The 15,726-nt window shown below is 40.6% G+C and overlaps 1 protein-coding gene across 1 annotated transcript in view; it reads right to left on the reverse strand.

The window, feature by feature from the left end:
- The window catches only part of prkcea (protein kinase C, epsilon a), a 49,907-nt gene that overhangs the window by 17,412 nt on the left and 16,769 nt on the right, over positions 1 to 15,726 (reverse strand). The window contains exon 2 of the mRNA XM_074664027.1: positions 8,121 to 8,184. Within this exon, the coding sequence (XP_074520128.1) occupies positions 8,121 to 8,184 (64 nt within the window). The remainder of the gene's footprint in view (positions 1 to 8,120; positions 8,185 to 15,726) is intronic.

Consider the following 15,726-nt stretch of genomic DNA (forward strand, 5'->3'; position numbering starts at 1 on the left):
AGGAACCTGTTTTTGATACCCATCCTTTTGAAACTGTGGATTAGCTTCTGATGTAAATGCTTGTTGTAAGTTGCCAAAAAAAAGGGATCCACCAATCCAACTTTAGGATTAAAAGTTAAATCAGTGACCTTATGGATCATCATGATAGATCAGTCTTTGATTTAGCTTTCAGTATTAGGCCATACCCCATACATTCTTACTTATTTATACATGTTATACATTATACCTTTGTATTTTCTTTTCTCTCACCTTTTTGTTTCTATCTACTGGTTATAACTCTTCCCCACATCCATATCGCCCATGCCTTCCTTCAGTCGGCATTCTGAACTAATAAAAAGCAGCTTATATTCCAAAAAATAAATAAATAAAACCTCAAGAAGTGAAGTGTGGGAAAGGAGACATTTTTGTGTGTCTCTGAGTCACTTTTCGATGAGTCTTCACACATAGAAGTGCTTCAAATGTTCCTCACACACGTTTGCACTTCCTGAGATGGTTTGTACAAATAAGGATCATCTGCATCACGTTGCTCAAGACGTTTAATCATTCAACGGCCTCTCATCTTCCTTCCCCCCCCTCTCCTCCTTTTCTCTTCCTTGCAAACGCCCCACACCTACCAGAGGCCTGCGCATACGTACATGTGCGCGCTATTTATACTTCCGTGTGTGGGCACTTAAACGAAGGACAGCATATTAAAATACTCCTCCTCCTCAGCCAGCAACATCATAGCAAGCAGTCGCTCCCGTTCCTCTCCCGCATCTCCCCGGAAACACAAACGCTTTCTGAGGGTAACCTTAAGACAAGAGAACCACCTCCACTCGCCGCCCACACACACACACACACACACACACACACACACACACACACACACACACACACACACACACACACACACACACACACACACACACACACATACACACACACACACACACACACACTGTTCTCTGCGCTCCTGTCCTAGTTTGCTTCTCTTTCACTCTCCCTTCATTGCTCTCTCTGGGGTGCACTGTACATGTGGTTACCGCTGAGCCTCTCCAGAGTTCGATTACAGACAGCCTAGGGAATATGACCGTGTGTGTGCGAGTATGTGTGTGTGCGTGTGTAGAGGTATATGGGAGAAAAAGTGTGTCTTTCCGTGTCTGTGATGGTGTGGTGAGACAGGGGGTAGTCAGCTTAACGGACCATCATTGGGATCACTTTGTTTTACATAATACATCATCCATCTGTCCAGGACATGCACACACACACACACACACACACTCACACACATGCATACATCACACACTCACTGGTAAAGAAGGATGTTGGTCATGTTGAAGGACATACTGATAGAGAGGAGTCCAACGAACACACACACACGTGTGGGCAGACGGTAGATTCAGCTTGGACACCAACATGTCAGAGAGCTGGACTACAGATGGTCACACAAACAAACTACAAGCATGGCGGTTATCCATCAGCTTCTGAATTAATGAGAAGGACTGGAAAATGGATTGTTTACAAAACTCTGATGAGAAAATATTCCATGTGCAACTTTTTAAAATAAAATCAATCTTCTTCTTTACTTCTTCCCTCTTCTTCCTTTGTCCTTCACTAGCACCAAAAAGCAGGTGACAGCATCCAGCCTTACACGTCCCTGCCTCTTTCCTTCTTTCTTTAACATCTCTGTGCACTTTCCCGTCTCTTATTCCTCCTTTCTTCTCTATTTTGGTATTTTGGTGTGTGGGTATGGTGGGAGGTGAGAGCTAGCTGAGATTCCTCGAGGTGTCGTGGGCTCAACTTGATGAAACAGCAGAAAAGAAAGGTGCCCACTTGATAACCCTGGTGATGCTGAGGCTCTCGCTGCCCATCTGTCCTCATGTTTGGGACGGATCAATGTGGAGCGTTAACATTTGATTTGAGCTGGGTTTTTTAACAAAGCACTTTTCCTTTTTATTAAAGCAGAAGCATCTCAGATCTGGCAGGTTTGAGTCCTTCAAATCTGACTTTCAAGACTTCTATTCCTGCTGAATGCTGGAGCAGCAGAGTATTAATTCACACAGAGCAGCAGGAAGTCTGGGACTAAAACCAAGTTAAACCATCTGATTGTTTTTCAAAATAAGTTAACCAGATTGTGGTTAACTTTAGTACAAAAACAAACAAGTATGAGCAGAGCCAGGCCAGGAGTCAGTTTGAGGTTTTACAGCCTAACATGAACCAGGAGAGGATCATCATTGGAGTTAGAGGTGCAGGAACTCTTCATCCTCAAACACACAGCTACAATATAACCAATTACATCCACTACAAAAATTCTTTAGATTATTGTTTTGTTATTGGTATAATAAAATATAGAGCCAATTGGATGCTTGAAAAAAACAGTCAGGGCTTCCAAAGATTGGGAACATTCTATCCAAAACAACTTGTCGAAATACGTTTAAGTGCAAACAAAGTGAAGTCAAACTCTTGATCCATGGCAGCACAACGGCGAACCCCAAACACCTGAACCCCTTTGCGTGTGAGTGCTAAAACACTGATCCAAAATATTACCCAGAATAAAAGTGATAAATCCACAAATTGAAAATATAATCTATAAATTAGTCGATAAAAAGTTATCACCAGTTTCAGCCTGTGTCAACTTGGAAAAGAGACAGAATGGACACAGGTCTGGTGTGAGTAAGGACTGAACAGAAATCTGTTCCAAGTACTCAGCAGGGCCGGTGTTATGGGTGGACCCAACGGTCCCAGGCCCACCCACTTTTCGACAGGCCCACCCAAAACTTCTCTTTACTTTTTTTATCTTCTTTTTTTAATGTAGATTTTAAAGGAACACTGTGAAATTTTGTGACTTCAAGTTTGTTTTTTTTACTTTTTTACCGATGCTCTGTCTTTGTTCAACGAGCTGAGTTTGGCATCTTTTTAGCCTGCCAGAAAAAAAAACAAACAATCAAAGGGAGTTGAGAAACATTCAGCCTCTAGGGTTGTCACTTTTTCAAAAAATCAAGTTTAGGGTGCAGATGGCCTACAGGTTTAGGTCGAAACCATTGACTGTACATAGAGTGGACAGCATGGCTTCGCCATTTATCATTGTACGGTTTTGAAGCCAAAAAACCCCCGTTGCAGGCGCAGCCATTGTAGCAGTTTGCAGCCAGAGTCTGCGCAGTAGAGACGATGAGGGATTCTGGGAGAATCTGAGTGGAGCTGGGTGACAAATACAATATTTTTTTTTTGCTTTTGAGAGTCAAATCACTTCTTGACTCTACCTCCTGACATATTAGACAGTCCCCGAAAAAAATACACGAGAACAGCATCTGTCAATAATCATTAAATGTTACATAAAGCCGCGTTTTTAACCTCGTATAACTAATAAAAACAAAACTTTTCAGAAAAAAGAGGACTTGAATTCAAGACAGCCAAATAATATCTTCAAATCACCACAACAATCGGAGGTGAGAAACATTTCTACGAGGTGTAATAATTTTTTAAAGTTTGACCTCAGCCCATCTGGAATGGCTGGAAAGATGGTTTTTTAACCTATACTTCAGCCAGCCACCAGGAGGAGCAGTTTTTGAGGAGACCTCACTTTGAGCTGAGCAAGTGGACGTCCATTTTTTTTTACAATCTATGTTTGCAACCCATAAAGTTCACCTTAGAGCGGGTGGCATGGGTTTGAATCCGGCCTGTGGTCTGTTTCCTGCAAGTTATTCCCCACTCTCACCCTGTTTCCTGCTCGATCTACTGTCCCATCCTCTACAATTAAACGCATAAAGCCCCCCGAAAAACGTAAAAAAAAAAAAAAAAAAGTTAAGTTTGAACGAGCTTTAAACTTGCGCCCAGAGCACACAGATGCTCCTGGAACACACTGGTATTTACGACCAGCTTTAAGAGTTGTGGGTACTGATTGCACCCTATAGCCCGTTGCCTCTAAATGGTCCAGTACAGATCAGTACAGTTTGGTAAAGTTGGATCGGTAGAACCTGATCCTGTTTGTTTCCACAGCCAACCGTACCTTCCTTGGTAGCCGGCGTGTAAGTGAGTAGAGAAACTGTAACTGACGTTATGAACAGGTAATCAGAGTTCAAAAATGAACTTTTCACCTCATGTCAGAACAAATGTTCAAAACTTGAATAAAAAGTGTCATCCCAGTTAACCTAATGTAACTTGAGTGGGACTAGAGAATGATTTCAGGAAAAACTGTAGATTTTTGTCTTGTGTAATCAAAGATTAAAGAAAAAAATATCTGCTTTAAAACCAAAAATAGTGACAGTTCTGTATCAGTCAGTCATTTACAGTAACTCAAAGAGTGGTTAACGAACTTTTTTCATTTAACGCTCAACCAAAATTTGTTTGGCTTGCCCAAAACTGAAAGCCAGTCTCTGCCTCTGGTACCTACATTACTTTTTTCCCCGTGAAAAGTGATGCAACACGTTACTTCTGCAATTCAGCTTATCTGTTACTTACAAAATTGTTGCATTTTGTTTTCAATGAATAAACAAACTCAAGCTTTTGCACAGTTTCTGTTTTTAGAGAAAACAACCCAACACTAAAAATCAGAAAAAATAAAATGATGTTTCTGAAGAACAGCTTCATACATTCACTTCCCTTTGAACAAAAACAGCTCCTTTGTCTGGGTTTAGAAAACTTTCACTCTCTGGATTTAAACAGAGGAGGCGGGTGAGTAGAGAGGTTTATATCCTGGACAGTTATATTTTATCAGTAAAAAGAAATCAATCGATAAGTGACTGAACACACTGTCACAGCTGTTTTTTCATCTGAAAAAAAAAACGTGATTCTGCTCATTGAAAGGGCTCAATCATCATCTTAAGTTCCAGGAATGATTAACTGGAGACAAAGCAGAGGATGGAGGAGAAAGCAGAAACACAGAGGGGGTCTGCAGATGGCCAGATTAGGTCAGATTATGGTTGTTCTCCTCCTGATACTATGAGGAGCAAAGAGGAGAGGAAACAGGAAAAGTACGAGTCCTCTCAGCCTCCAAAGCTGCAGAGAACAGATTGCACCAGGGGAAAAAAAATAAATCTGCTAAAAATACCACCTCTTCCTCTGGTTCTCACCCTCCATCTCTCCATCCCTCCTATCAGCACACACACAAACATCAGCACACACACACAAACACACACACACACACCATTTGTTTTTATCAGCATATATTAACGCAACGAGCACTCGAGCCAGCTGAACCCAGGGAGGAAGTTCAGGAGTGGGCGGGGAGAGGGTCGTGAGGTCACAGTGGAGTGTCCAATCATCGGTGAGGAGGGCAGGACGTGGACGCCTGAGTCTGCATGTGTGTGTGTGTGTGTGTGTGTGTGTGTGTGTGTGTGTGTGTGTGTGTGTGTGTGTGTGTGTGTGTGTGTGTGTGTGTGTGTGTGTAATCCATGGCTCAATCTCACCTACTATTTTAAGAATCTCCTCCTTCTCTCTTTAGTCTCTGCTGCTCTTTAACCGTCTTTACATCCAGGAAATATCCCCTATTGTGATATACTGCTGGGGCTCTACTTCTACTTCCACCCTCACACACACACACACACCCTCCCACACACACGAATAATGTATATTCATTTCCACTTTCACCAGAAGCCAGACAGCCTGGTCTATTTATAAGCAGGTGAGAAGAAACACAGGTGCAGGTGAAAATCACTCTTATCAGACGGCAGCTGTGTGTGTGTGTGTGTGGCTGTACTAATTGATAAGAGATATTCTGGGTGTATCCAGGTGTGTTAAAGTAAACAAATAAAAAGAAAATGAAAGAGAAAGCTCTTTGTTTTCTTTGTGGTACCTTTCTAGGAAAACAGGAAGCTTTGTTTTCTTAAATCCTCACGATAAACCTTTTCCATCCAGAGCTCTGCTGCCTTTCCTCACTCCTTTGCTGTGATTGGACACGTGGTGATTCAAAGTTTGACTTTAAGGCTTTTTCTCTTAAATAAATAATATTCAAAACCTGTTTGTGTGTTTGCAGTTTGCCTCTGTGTGTGATTTAAAAATATAAACATTGTACCACTTTTACAAACCTTCAAACCTGAGCTGATGAGATAAAAGGCAACGTCACACTTTAAAGCGATCAAAGCAAATTTCCACATCTGGAGGTCAAAAATGCTCAGGTCACTCCCAGACCTGCCTTAGCTCTGTCTCTTATTGGTTCAGACTAGAGATAGACTGATATGGATTTTATGGGGGGCCGATACTGATTATTAGTAGGCAAGGAGGCCGATAACTGATATTTGAAGCTAATATTAATTTGAAGTCAAAGTGAAAATATTGGCGGAAAAAATTTTGAACAATAGAAACTTTAACACTTAACTGCAATCAAATGCCTTCAAGCATATGTTTATTAACCAGCTCCCAGGCTCAGCAGCATTTTTTATAAAGCTAAATGAAATACTACAGTGAATAAATTTTTCCAAAATTTCAATGTAACTGCAATAAAACTGGACAGAATTGAGTTTGTGCTCCCTACTCTCTGTTGCTAGGCTCTGCCCAAGTAGCTGCCTGTTGCAGCAGCTCTCTCTTCTTTGTCCGTTTCTTGTATTTTTTTCGTCTCTTTTTTTGTCATCTTTGTATTTGGAGTGGATCATTACTTTGTATGGTTCATTTGTTGGTCATGGACACCAAACTTTTTGTGGCTTCAGTGATATTTTTACTACTTTTTCTCCTGTGTTTGTCTGGAGATCCTACATGTAACCATGACTGCATTGTTTACATGTGAAATTAGCTGTTAGCAGCCTGTAGCATGTCAATGCTAACTAGTGTAGGGCTTGATGATTTCCCTCGAGGTGAGTACGACATGCTGGTTCTCGGATGTGAGCTGGGAGGTGATGACGTGGACCTGTCCTTCCATCCATCGTTGTTGGGAACATGGGATCTATCTCAGGTGGGATGGACAAGCTAACCGTGCTAGCCCAGCAGCAGAGGGGCTGCCAGAGGGCAGAGTGGCATTGTGCTGTTCACGGACGTGGCTGACGGAGCTGACATTGGACGCCGGCACCACGTTGGAGGAGCTTCGCCTGCTGTGAGCAGACAGGATCCAGGAGACAGAGACTGAACAGACTGCTGGGGAGGCTCAGTCCTGGACCCTGTGGAGGTGGAGACTGGCTGGGCTGGAGAGTGGTGGACGAGTGGTGGACGGGCTGTCATCATCTATTTTCTTGTGGACCTTTTTGCACTTTCTATACTCTTTCTTACTTTTGTTTTCTTGATTGCTGCTGTGAGTCCTGAATTTCCCCTCGGGGATAAATAAAGTATTTTCTATTCTATTCTATTCTGTTCTATTTTACAGGCGTGTAATGCAGCTAAATAAATTTTCTGTTTGGTATGACCATCTAGGGCTTCCATAGTGTAGACAGGAAGAAATCCTGTGCAGAGAAGCATCAGAGCCAGAGCAACACAGTTTTGAATGGGTTTCATATCGGGCGTAGGATTGAAAAAAAGGCCGATGACGATATGCCCCAAAATGCCAAATATCGGCCTGGATAATCGGCCCGGCCGATAATCGGTCTATCCCTTGTTTAGATCACGATATGATCTTTCTATGAGTGTAAGTTTGGTAACAGGAGAACACAGAAAGATGATGTGCTTGCCAAAAAAAAGTAATGTTTTTTCCCCCGGCTGCCAGAATAGCACCAGTACAACCTAGAAAAAATGTTTATCACGCTCTTGAATTTTTTTTGGCTGCACTCTGGATGAATTGGACCCTGAGAAGGAGTGAGTCTGGGACAAAAAAGGTACAATTCTTGGTGCTCTGAGTGGTAGCGGACTCGGTTTGGGTCATGGCTCAGGATACAATTACAGACTGAAGTTGACATTGGCTTCCATACAAATATAATGACACTGATGACGTAATACACATTAATTGGATCAGCAGTTTCTTAAATACTCAGACCAGCTACTACCATGCTACGGTCAGAGCATTTCTTCCTCATCCTGAAGCTCATGCTGAACTTCACAGGTGAAAACTATCACAGGTGTAGGTAGATGCTGGCTCTCACTTCAAACCCCGCTCTCAAATCCTCAGTTAGACTGTAAACAAAGATGGGCAAAGAGAGGAGGAGCCCTTCCTCTGACATCCTCTGACCATCTAATGAGTGCTGTCTTGCTTTAACCAGTGAAATAGTACATTGTGGTAGTTTTACCTTCAGTGGAGGATCCAGACAGATCAATGACCACGTACACCTTCCCCTCCGGCTCCAAGTCAATCTGCAAAGTCAGAGACAGAGAGTCAGTAAGTGAGAAATAACACAGCTGAACTGAGAGAGCAGAGAGGCAGCACCAACATACGCATCAGCAGACAAATAAGAGGTCATTATGTTCGTTACCAAAACCCTCCTCCCTAACAGCTACACCATCATCAGCTTCAACAATCACTGTCCTTATCACCATATAATCCCTATTCTTAGCCGCTGCAGACCACGAGCTACACCACTCCATCTGTAAATAAAACTCTGATTAGTGATTTCCTGTTTTAACAGAGGTTTGGGTTCAGAGACCCACTCATAGTCCTCCATCTGCCTCTGTGGGCTGATCTCAATGGACAGATCAGGCAGGTGAAGCCAGCTGCTTCTCCATGATATGACACGTCTCTCAGGGAGGTGATGCTGCTGAATGGGCTCAACTTATTTTACTGAGGTGAAGAAGAAGGAGGAGGCTGACTGGCTTTTCGCAGATCTTGCTCTCAAACAAAAGGTTTAATCTATTAGTAGGAAGAAAGTCTCGCTGGTTTTGACGTGTTTTTGGTGCGTTAGCATCTGGGACAACACATGCATGTTTATGTAAAAATGCTAACATTTTTATGGTGTTTTTCAACCTGCTTTCTGTCTCTCCCACACTATTCCTCTCTCCTACAGCATCCATGGCAATTCCATGAAAATGGCTTTTTATGCAAATTGGTCAATGGTGTCATTTCGCAACCTTTAGTGACTTCTGGTCCAGCCGATAGAGACCTCCCTTACTGTGGAGATGGCACCAGCTTTGATGATGATTAAAATGACAAACTGCCTCATTCTTTTAGGTTTTACATGACTATGACAGATTGATTGAAAAAAAACAATGTTAAAGTGGACATATTATGCTTGTTTCTCCTTTTCACTATGCCAGACTAGGATGCCTGTAAAGCATTTCTGCCCTCAGAACAAGTCATTTAGTTCTTTTATTGCCCCACAATAGCGTTCTCAATATCCTCATTTTAGGCCATTCTGAAGATCTCGTTGAAACGCTCCGTTTCCAGAATGACCTCCAGTAACCTCGCAGTGTCACAGCCCTTTGTGCTCTGATTGGTCAGTTCTATCAGAGGGGCGGAGGGGGTAGAACCAGGGGGCGGTTTTTGCAGCATGGCAGTATTTACAAAATCACCACATTGAATAGAGCAGACCGAGCGAGTTTGCTGTTTGCCAAAACTTCACCGTAAGGCATTGATAGTAGGCTGCACGATTATCGCAATCGCAATCGCAATGTCAGCACATGCAATTACGTAATCGCAAAAGAGGATATCGCAATCGCAATCGCAATGTCAGCACATGCAATTCAGATTTTTCTCCATGATAACCAAGCAAATCTGTAGACTCATCATGACACAACCTTTTTTATTAAATCGCAAGCACAATCGCAATCGCAATTTTTTCCACCTAATCGCAAATCGCACCTTTTCCCCAAATCGTGCAGCACTAATTGATAGCACTAATAAAATGGCAGAGTGTAGGATACGTCCTTTTGTATTGGACCCCGAGTCAGACCCGGACGGTTCTGCAGGAGGAAGAAAATCCACCTTGACACAGATCATCTCAGGACGCTTCAGTGTGGTGAGTCAAACCGGTACTGTAACATGTATAGTTTATACGTGGAAATATGGGCAGACTTCACCAATAAACTATTTCTATAACAGGGCTCCATCCTGCTCCTTCACTTTTCTCTGTCTGTTTTATCCATCATGCTGAAAGTGTAGTCTAAAGATCGCCTCTACCGTCAGTTCGTCACTATGTTAGCACTCAGTCAAGTTAGCCAGAGCTAGTAGGGAGCTTTATTTATACTCAGCTCTTGGTGGGTGTATCCCTCGGTGGCGGTTGTGTGACTAACTGACTTCACAGAGGAGGAGCTGCTTTATCAGATTACTCCAATAAAAAGAAAGGATCCTCGTGTCGTCATAAAGGTCGAAATCTCGAAGCCAAATGTCAATGACCTATTTTCAGAGGCATCAAACCTCGTTCTAGGATATCAGAAAAAATACAATATCTCATTTTTTGAAAATTCAGGGGGTGAAAGGTCTTGTTTTCAACTTTATTATTTTATATGTAAGTATTAAATCACGGATTAGCATGATATGTCCCCTTTAAGGGTCGGTTATTAGGATATATGGTACTGGGGTGATCAAAAAACAACAATGTACACCAAACCGAACCAAAACCTTGATAAGATCCGAGCCATGTCATTGTCATTGTTGTGAAAATTCCTACTCTCTACAAATATCCTCAACTGGTGAGTATATTTAATGATGATCTAAAGATGTATGCGAAGGATACACCCAGCTAAAAATTTGTCCTTCAACAACGTCATTATTGGAGCCAAAACAACAGTTAGTCTCAGCCGTCTTTATGCTGTCTAGATAGCAGAGCAGTCTGCTAGTTTGCTTTTTGAAGCAGCTTCAACCAGAGACCACTTTTTCACCAGCGCTTTGTTTTCTTTCAAGTGTTAATTAACAAAACAAAGCAGAATCAAAACCAGCACCGGCTGAATATCCTCCATGCTAACAGGTTATTTGTGGTGCTAAACAAAACAAGTCTGTCTTTGTTTAACTGCCCTCTACTGGTGTGACAATGTAATTCAATCACTTCTTAATTTTTTGCTGTGTATGTAAAATTTGATTATCTACCTGGATCTTCACTTCATGGCAGAAATACAGACAATGCGCCACAGGTGGCATGTAGCTCTGGAAATGTTTCACCAGGAACTAAAAGTACCTGGACCTTCTGGTTGAAAAGCAATCATGACTAAAAGACCAGCTTGTTTCCTGCTCTAATGGTGATTACAATGACCCCCCCAGTGTGCACAGGTGCACAGGAGAGATTCATTTTCATACAGAGATTAACAAGGTGAAACATTAACTGTCTGTGAGTGATCAAAGTGAACATTATAAAAGCAGAGAAACAAAAACATACTACAGAAAAAGAAGTACTCCCATGTAAGATTGTCCTGGCACACAAAGCGCTCAAACCAGCATCCCTGACAAAATGTTCCTGAGCTGTGAAGAGTTTGCAGCCAACGAAATCTGCAGCCCCGCATGTTGGACAAAGTAAAGCCAGTGAAGATTCATCCAAACCTCTTATTTTTAGATCAGCAGCGAGCCCACTCCTCTCTGTGTAAGCATTCGCACAACAAGAGGAATTGATATTTTTCGCTTTACTCACAGGTGGTGTAAAGAGAAGCCAAAAATACGAGTAGCTGTTGGAGAATAGAGGTGAAAGTGAGGCAGAGCCACTGCAGGAGGAAGGGATTGCACCAAGAGATACATAAGATATGCATCAGCTCTAACTAAATGGATTGGTCTCTTTTAGCTGCAAGGTTATGATTCTAAGCTCTTTGTTTTGGTGTTTGAAGGCAGGACCACAGAAAAACTCCTAGCCTGAGATTCATGACGCTTGCGGAAGGTTGAAGGTTTATGCCTTCAAGTCTCATCTGACTCTGACGGGCAGGACAGGTGAGCTATTTCTAACCCAATCTTTCAGAGCTTTACAAAAAGATCAATGCAGCGAGGTATGATCACATTGTAGAAAGGAAAAAAGGCAAATTCACAATCTACAACATCCTTGAAGCAAGAAGGCCATGGAGCATGGATTTGGCCTCAACTGATGTCTAAACAGATACGTTCCTGCAGGAGCAGCTTACAACCAGCTCCTGCTCCTTGACTCAGACTCCATCTCACTTCTCAAGTTGCCAGTTGGATTGTCAACAATGGCAACATGCAGATAAGAAACTTTTGTCTGGAAGTCCTTTAGAGCCTGGCATCAACAGCAGCCCCAAAAAGTGAGTAAGCCTTTACTCTCAGGGAACAAATAATCAAGATTTAGCTGATGGATTCAGAGATTGGTGCCAAAGAGATTCTGAGTATCAATGGAAACTGTTAAGTAGGGGTGAGTATTGGCAAGAACATCACGATACTTGGGTCACGATACAATATTGTAACGATATCCTAAAATATTGCCATATTCTACACAGTTAACTATATGATTGAAAACACCTTTTTTATTTCATTGTGTTCAAAATAATTAAAGTCAGATGCAGTGTTTCATACAAACACCTAATTTAAAAACATAAAGTGTTTCAAGTTTGTCTCTAAAACTATTGTGACATTAAACTAATGTTGCAAAAAAAAATTTGGGTGCAAAACATGGTGACTTGTTGAAACTGAAAAATGTCGCTTAGTGTAACCAATGTTACTCATAAAAAATCTAATATTGCCAAAACATGACTATGATTATCATTTTATCAGTCTACTACACTGTAAAAATTAAACTTAAAATGATTTTAAACTAACTGACCCAAGAATAGAGAGAAAACACTAATTATGGCATTAAAACCCACATCATCAAGTTTGGGAATAAAATCTTCTGAATAAACTTAGAGATTATATTTATGATACAATTTATGGGCAACATACAGTAGAGTAGCTCTCCAGCGCCATCTACCGCAGTGGAGGTATGGAAGATTTATTGTACTTACAAGTCACCTAAAATATGAGTTTTTATTTTAACAAAAATATTGAACAATATCAATATTTAACAAAAGTATCAATATTTTTTCACACATCTACTGTAAAGGGGTGGGTAAAAATATTGTTTTCTTTTTTCTTTCTTTTTTTTTTTTTTTTTACCTGGGGGGGAGGATGTGGGTTAAAAAGAAAAACTGTAAAAGTCATCATCACTGATTTTGTATCAGGATAGACATTTCTTTTGTCTTGTATTTTATTTTATTGGAAATAAAAATGTTTTCCCCACAAAAAAAAAAAAGATAAGTCAATGTTGTTGGTTCATTGGTTCAACATTGCCCCGGAATCGATTCACCTCCTGGCCAGTGGGGGGCGCTGTGTGTTATTAGCACTGTATGGATGGAGGCTGTACTCGAGCCATAAGCCAAAGCAAGCAGCAGCAGCTTGAAGCCAGCTCCTTCAACTTTAAAGTCTAATGTTGGGGTTGTTTTATTGTTCAAAAATGTGAGGTGACATACAACACACGTTTACATGGGCATGGAAATAAATATGAATAAAACGTCAATGAAAACTCTAAGTATGTTATAATTATGTATTTCTATTTGTTTGAATCATGAGTTTTTTGCCAAAACCCAGCCCTATTACTTTAGTTGAGGCATCACAAAGTCAAAGAGGAGTCAATATTAGCAGCACAGTGAGCTGTTATTTATGACGGGCGAAACCTACATGTTGCTTTCAAATGTGGCTCCATTCAAAAAAGACATAACCTTTACAATGGATTATTGTTAAGAAGCATTGTTATAACAAAGAAAAATAATCCAACATACATAATTTATTTATACTTTTTGTGATAAGTTTCATCTCACAAATACGTCCAGACACACATGATGATAACAAGTGTACATTTCCAGCTAAATATAGCTGCACCAGAGGCCTTGATAGGCGCCTGCACTCTCTAAGTGCCCCTCCAGCTTATTCAGCTCATTTAGCAGAATGTAAAAAAAGATATTTATCAGCCATCAGAAGCTTTTAGAAGTCCTTCATCTGTGTGAGCAGGTGCCATTTAAATAGGAGCTCATTAGTTCTGAACGCTCACACTCACAGAAAAGAAAGAGAAATGTTCCTGCAGAGTTATAACGAGACGAGCAAACATACGATCTGCACACGCTCAGACCGATTCAACAAATAATGACATCACTCCCTTCAGTATATGTGCGGGAACAGAGATTAAAGAGAGAGACAGAGAGAGTGCAGGAGAGAGTGAGGAAGAGAGGTTTAAATCCTTAGTTAAGCTCTGGGACAGAGAAGATCCTCTTATGCAACAGACAGACTCACACACACACACACACAAGCAGCATCCAACACACACATGCAGTACGCGTCCATGCATTGCTGCACAGGAGACACAAAGATGGCACAGAGACAAAAAGGAAACAACAGTTAGAGACTGTTAGCGTGGTGAGACAGCAGAATAAGAACAAAGAACGACAGGAATGAGAGGACGAGAATCACATTAAACCTCAGTCTTCAGCTGTGACAGGATGTGAATCCTAACACCTGAAAATCTGCACAGAATAATAAAATTACTCAGATCTGCTGCAATAGTGGTTTTCTGTATTGTTCTTAGAATTATCTATTACTGTTAAATGTTGGTTATTGAAAACAATTATTAGAAAATAAAATAATTTCTTATTTTATTTGCTTAATATCATATACATTTATTTTCCTGATAAAATAAATACAATTCTATTTGTTTTGAGAGCACTTGAAAAATTAGTCTGTCAGACGGTTTTTATTTTGATTATCTGACAATAATTTTATGATGTAATAATGTTTAATACTTCTCAAATAATCAGCTGATTAATCAACTGAGATGAAGAATCATCTTTGTGTTTAGGAAAATAAAATAAAGTTATTTTTTAAGGAAAACAAGCTCTGGTTCAGGTTTAAAAACATAAGCATAATGAACAAAATCATTTTCTCCCAATTAGATTCTTTGGTTTGATTTAAATTGGGATTCTTCTAAATTTCCGATTTTTAGTTTGCTTTTTTTAAAAACAAGGCCATGATGATATTGTTGACAGACTGTATCAGGAGCCAAATTTTTCAAAAAAATGACATCCCAAGTGAGTCAGTTTTCACGATTTATTCAGGGGATCTGACATCTCAACTTTTTCCAAATCCAGCTTACAAAAAATGACTAAAATTAACGATTTACATTGAAAAACTAAGGCAGATTTTTTTAACTAAAAAAAAATCAGGATTTAAAATGGTTGCACAAAAAATCCTATAATTTGAAATACCAATTTTTTCCCCATCCCTAATAATGAAACTTTATGCTCCAAACACTAATCAAAAATCACCAGCATGGCGAGCAAGGGTGCTGTTATAGCTTTAGCTCTTTAGTTTGTTTGTTTGTTTTAATTAAGGTGCTGGAGTTGCACTGTTGTGTTTGTGTTCACCATAATTGTAAGGCAGCCCGAACCACACACAAACGCTCCTTTTCTCATTAAATATCTGTTGTTCTTATGTAAAGAAAAGGTTTAAGACAGAGTAAAGTAAACAAAGAAGCAAAACTGAAACATGCAAAGTAAATTTCTGATTGTTTTAAAGCAGCTAAGCTTTTAAAAACTTATTAACGCATCCACACTTCTCCACAAACATCCAGGGAGGTTTGCTTCAGCTAAAATCACTCATGGTCTTCCTGCCTGCTGTGTCTCTCTGCTCCACCCTCCATCACTGCCTCCACTGCACTGACTTTCCTCATTCATGGGTCAGGAAATACTGACATTAATATGCTCTTAAATTCCTTGTAAATGTTCCTCCATCTCAGCTTGTTATTATTCCTTAAGCAGTGTAACTGTGTATTCAGACGACCACGCGTGCTGTATACCATCCTTTTGTTGCACATACTACGGCAGTGTGGGATCTGTGACCTATAAATGCCAGTAGATGCTTGATGCTTACCCTTGAAAATGATGTGCTAATCCCCAAACGCAGCCTCTTGCATAACAACGCATCTCAGCGAGGATTTCAGCAGAAAG

The sequence above is a fragment of the Halichoeres trimaculatus genome, unplaced genomic scaffold (assembly GCF_033239565.1).
Source record: "Halichoeres trimaculatus isolate MK-OKI-2021-1 unplaced genomic scaffold, fHalTri1.1 fHalTri1_scaffold_23, whole genome shotgun sequence".
Classification (NCBI taxonomy): domain Eukaryota; kingdom Metazoa; phylum Chordata; class Actinopteri; order Labriformes; family Labridae; genus Halichoeres; species Halichoeres trimaculatus.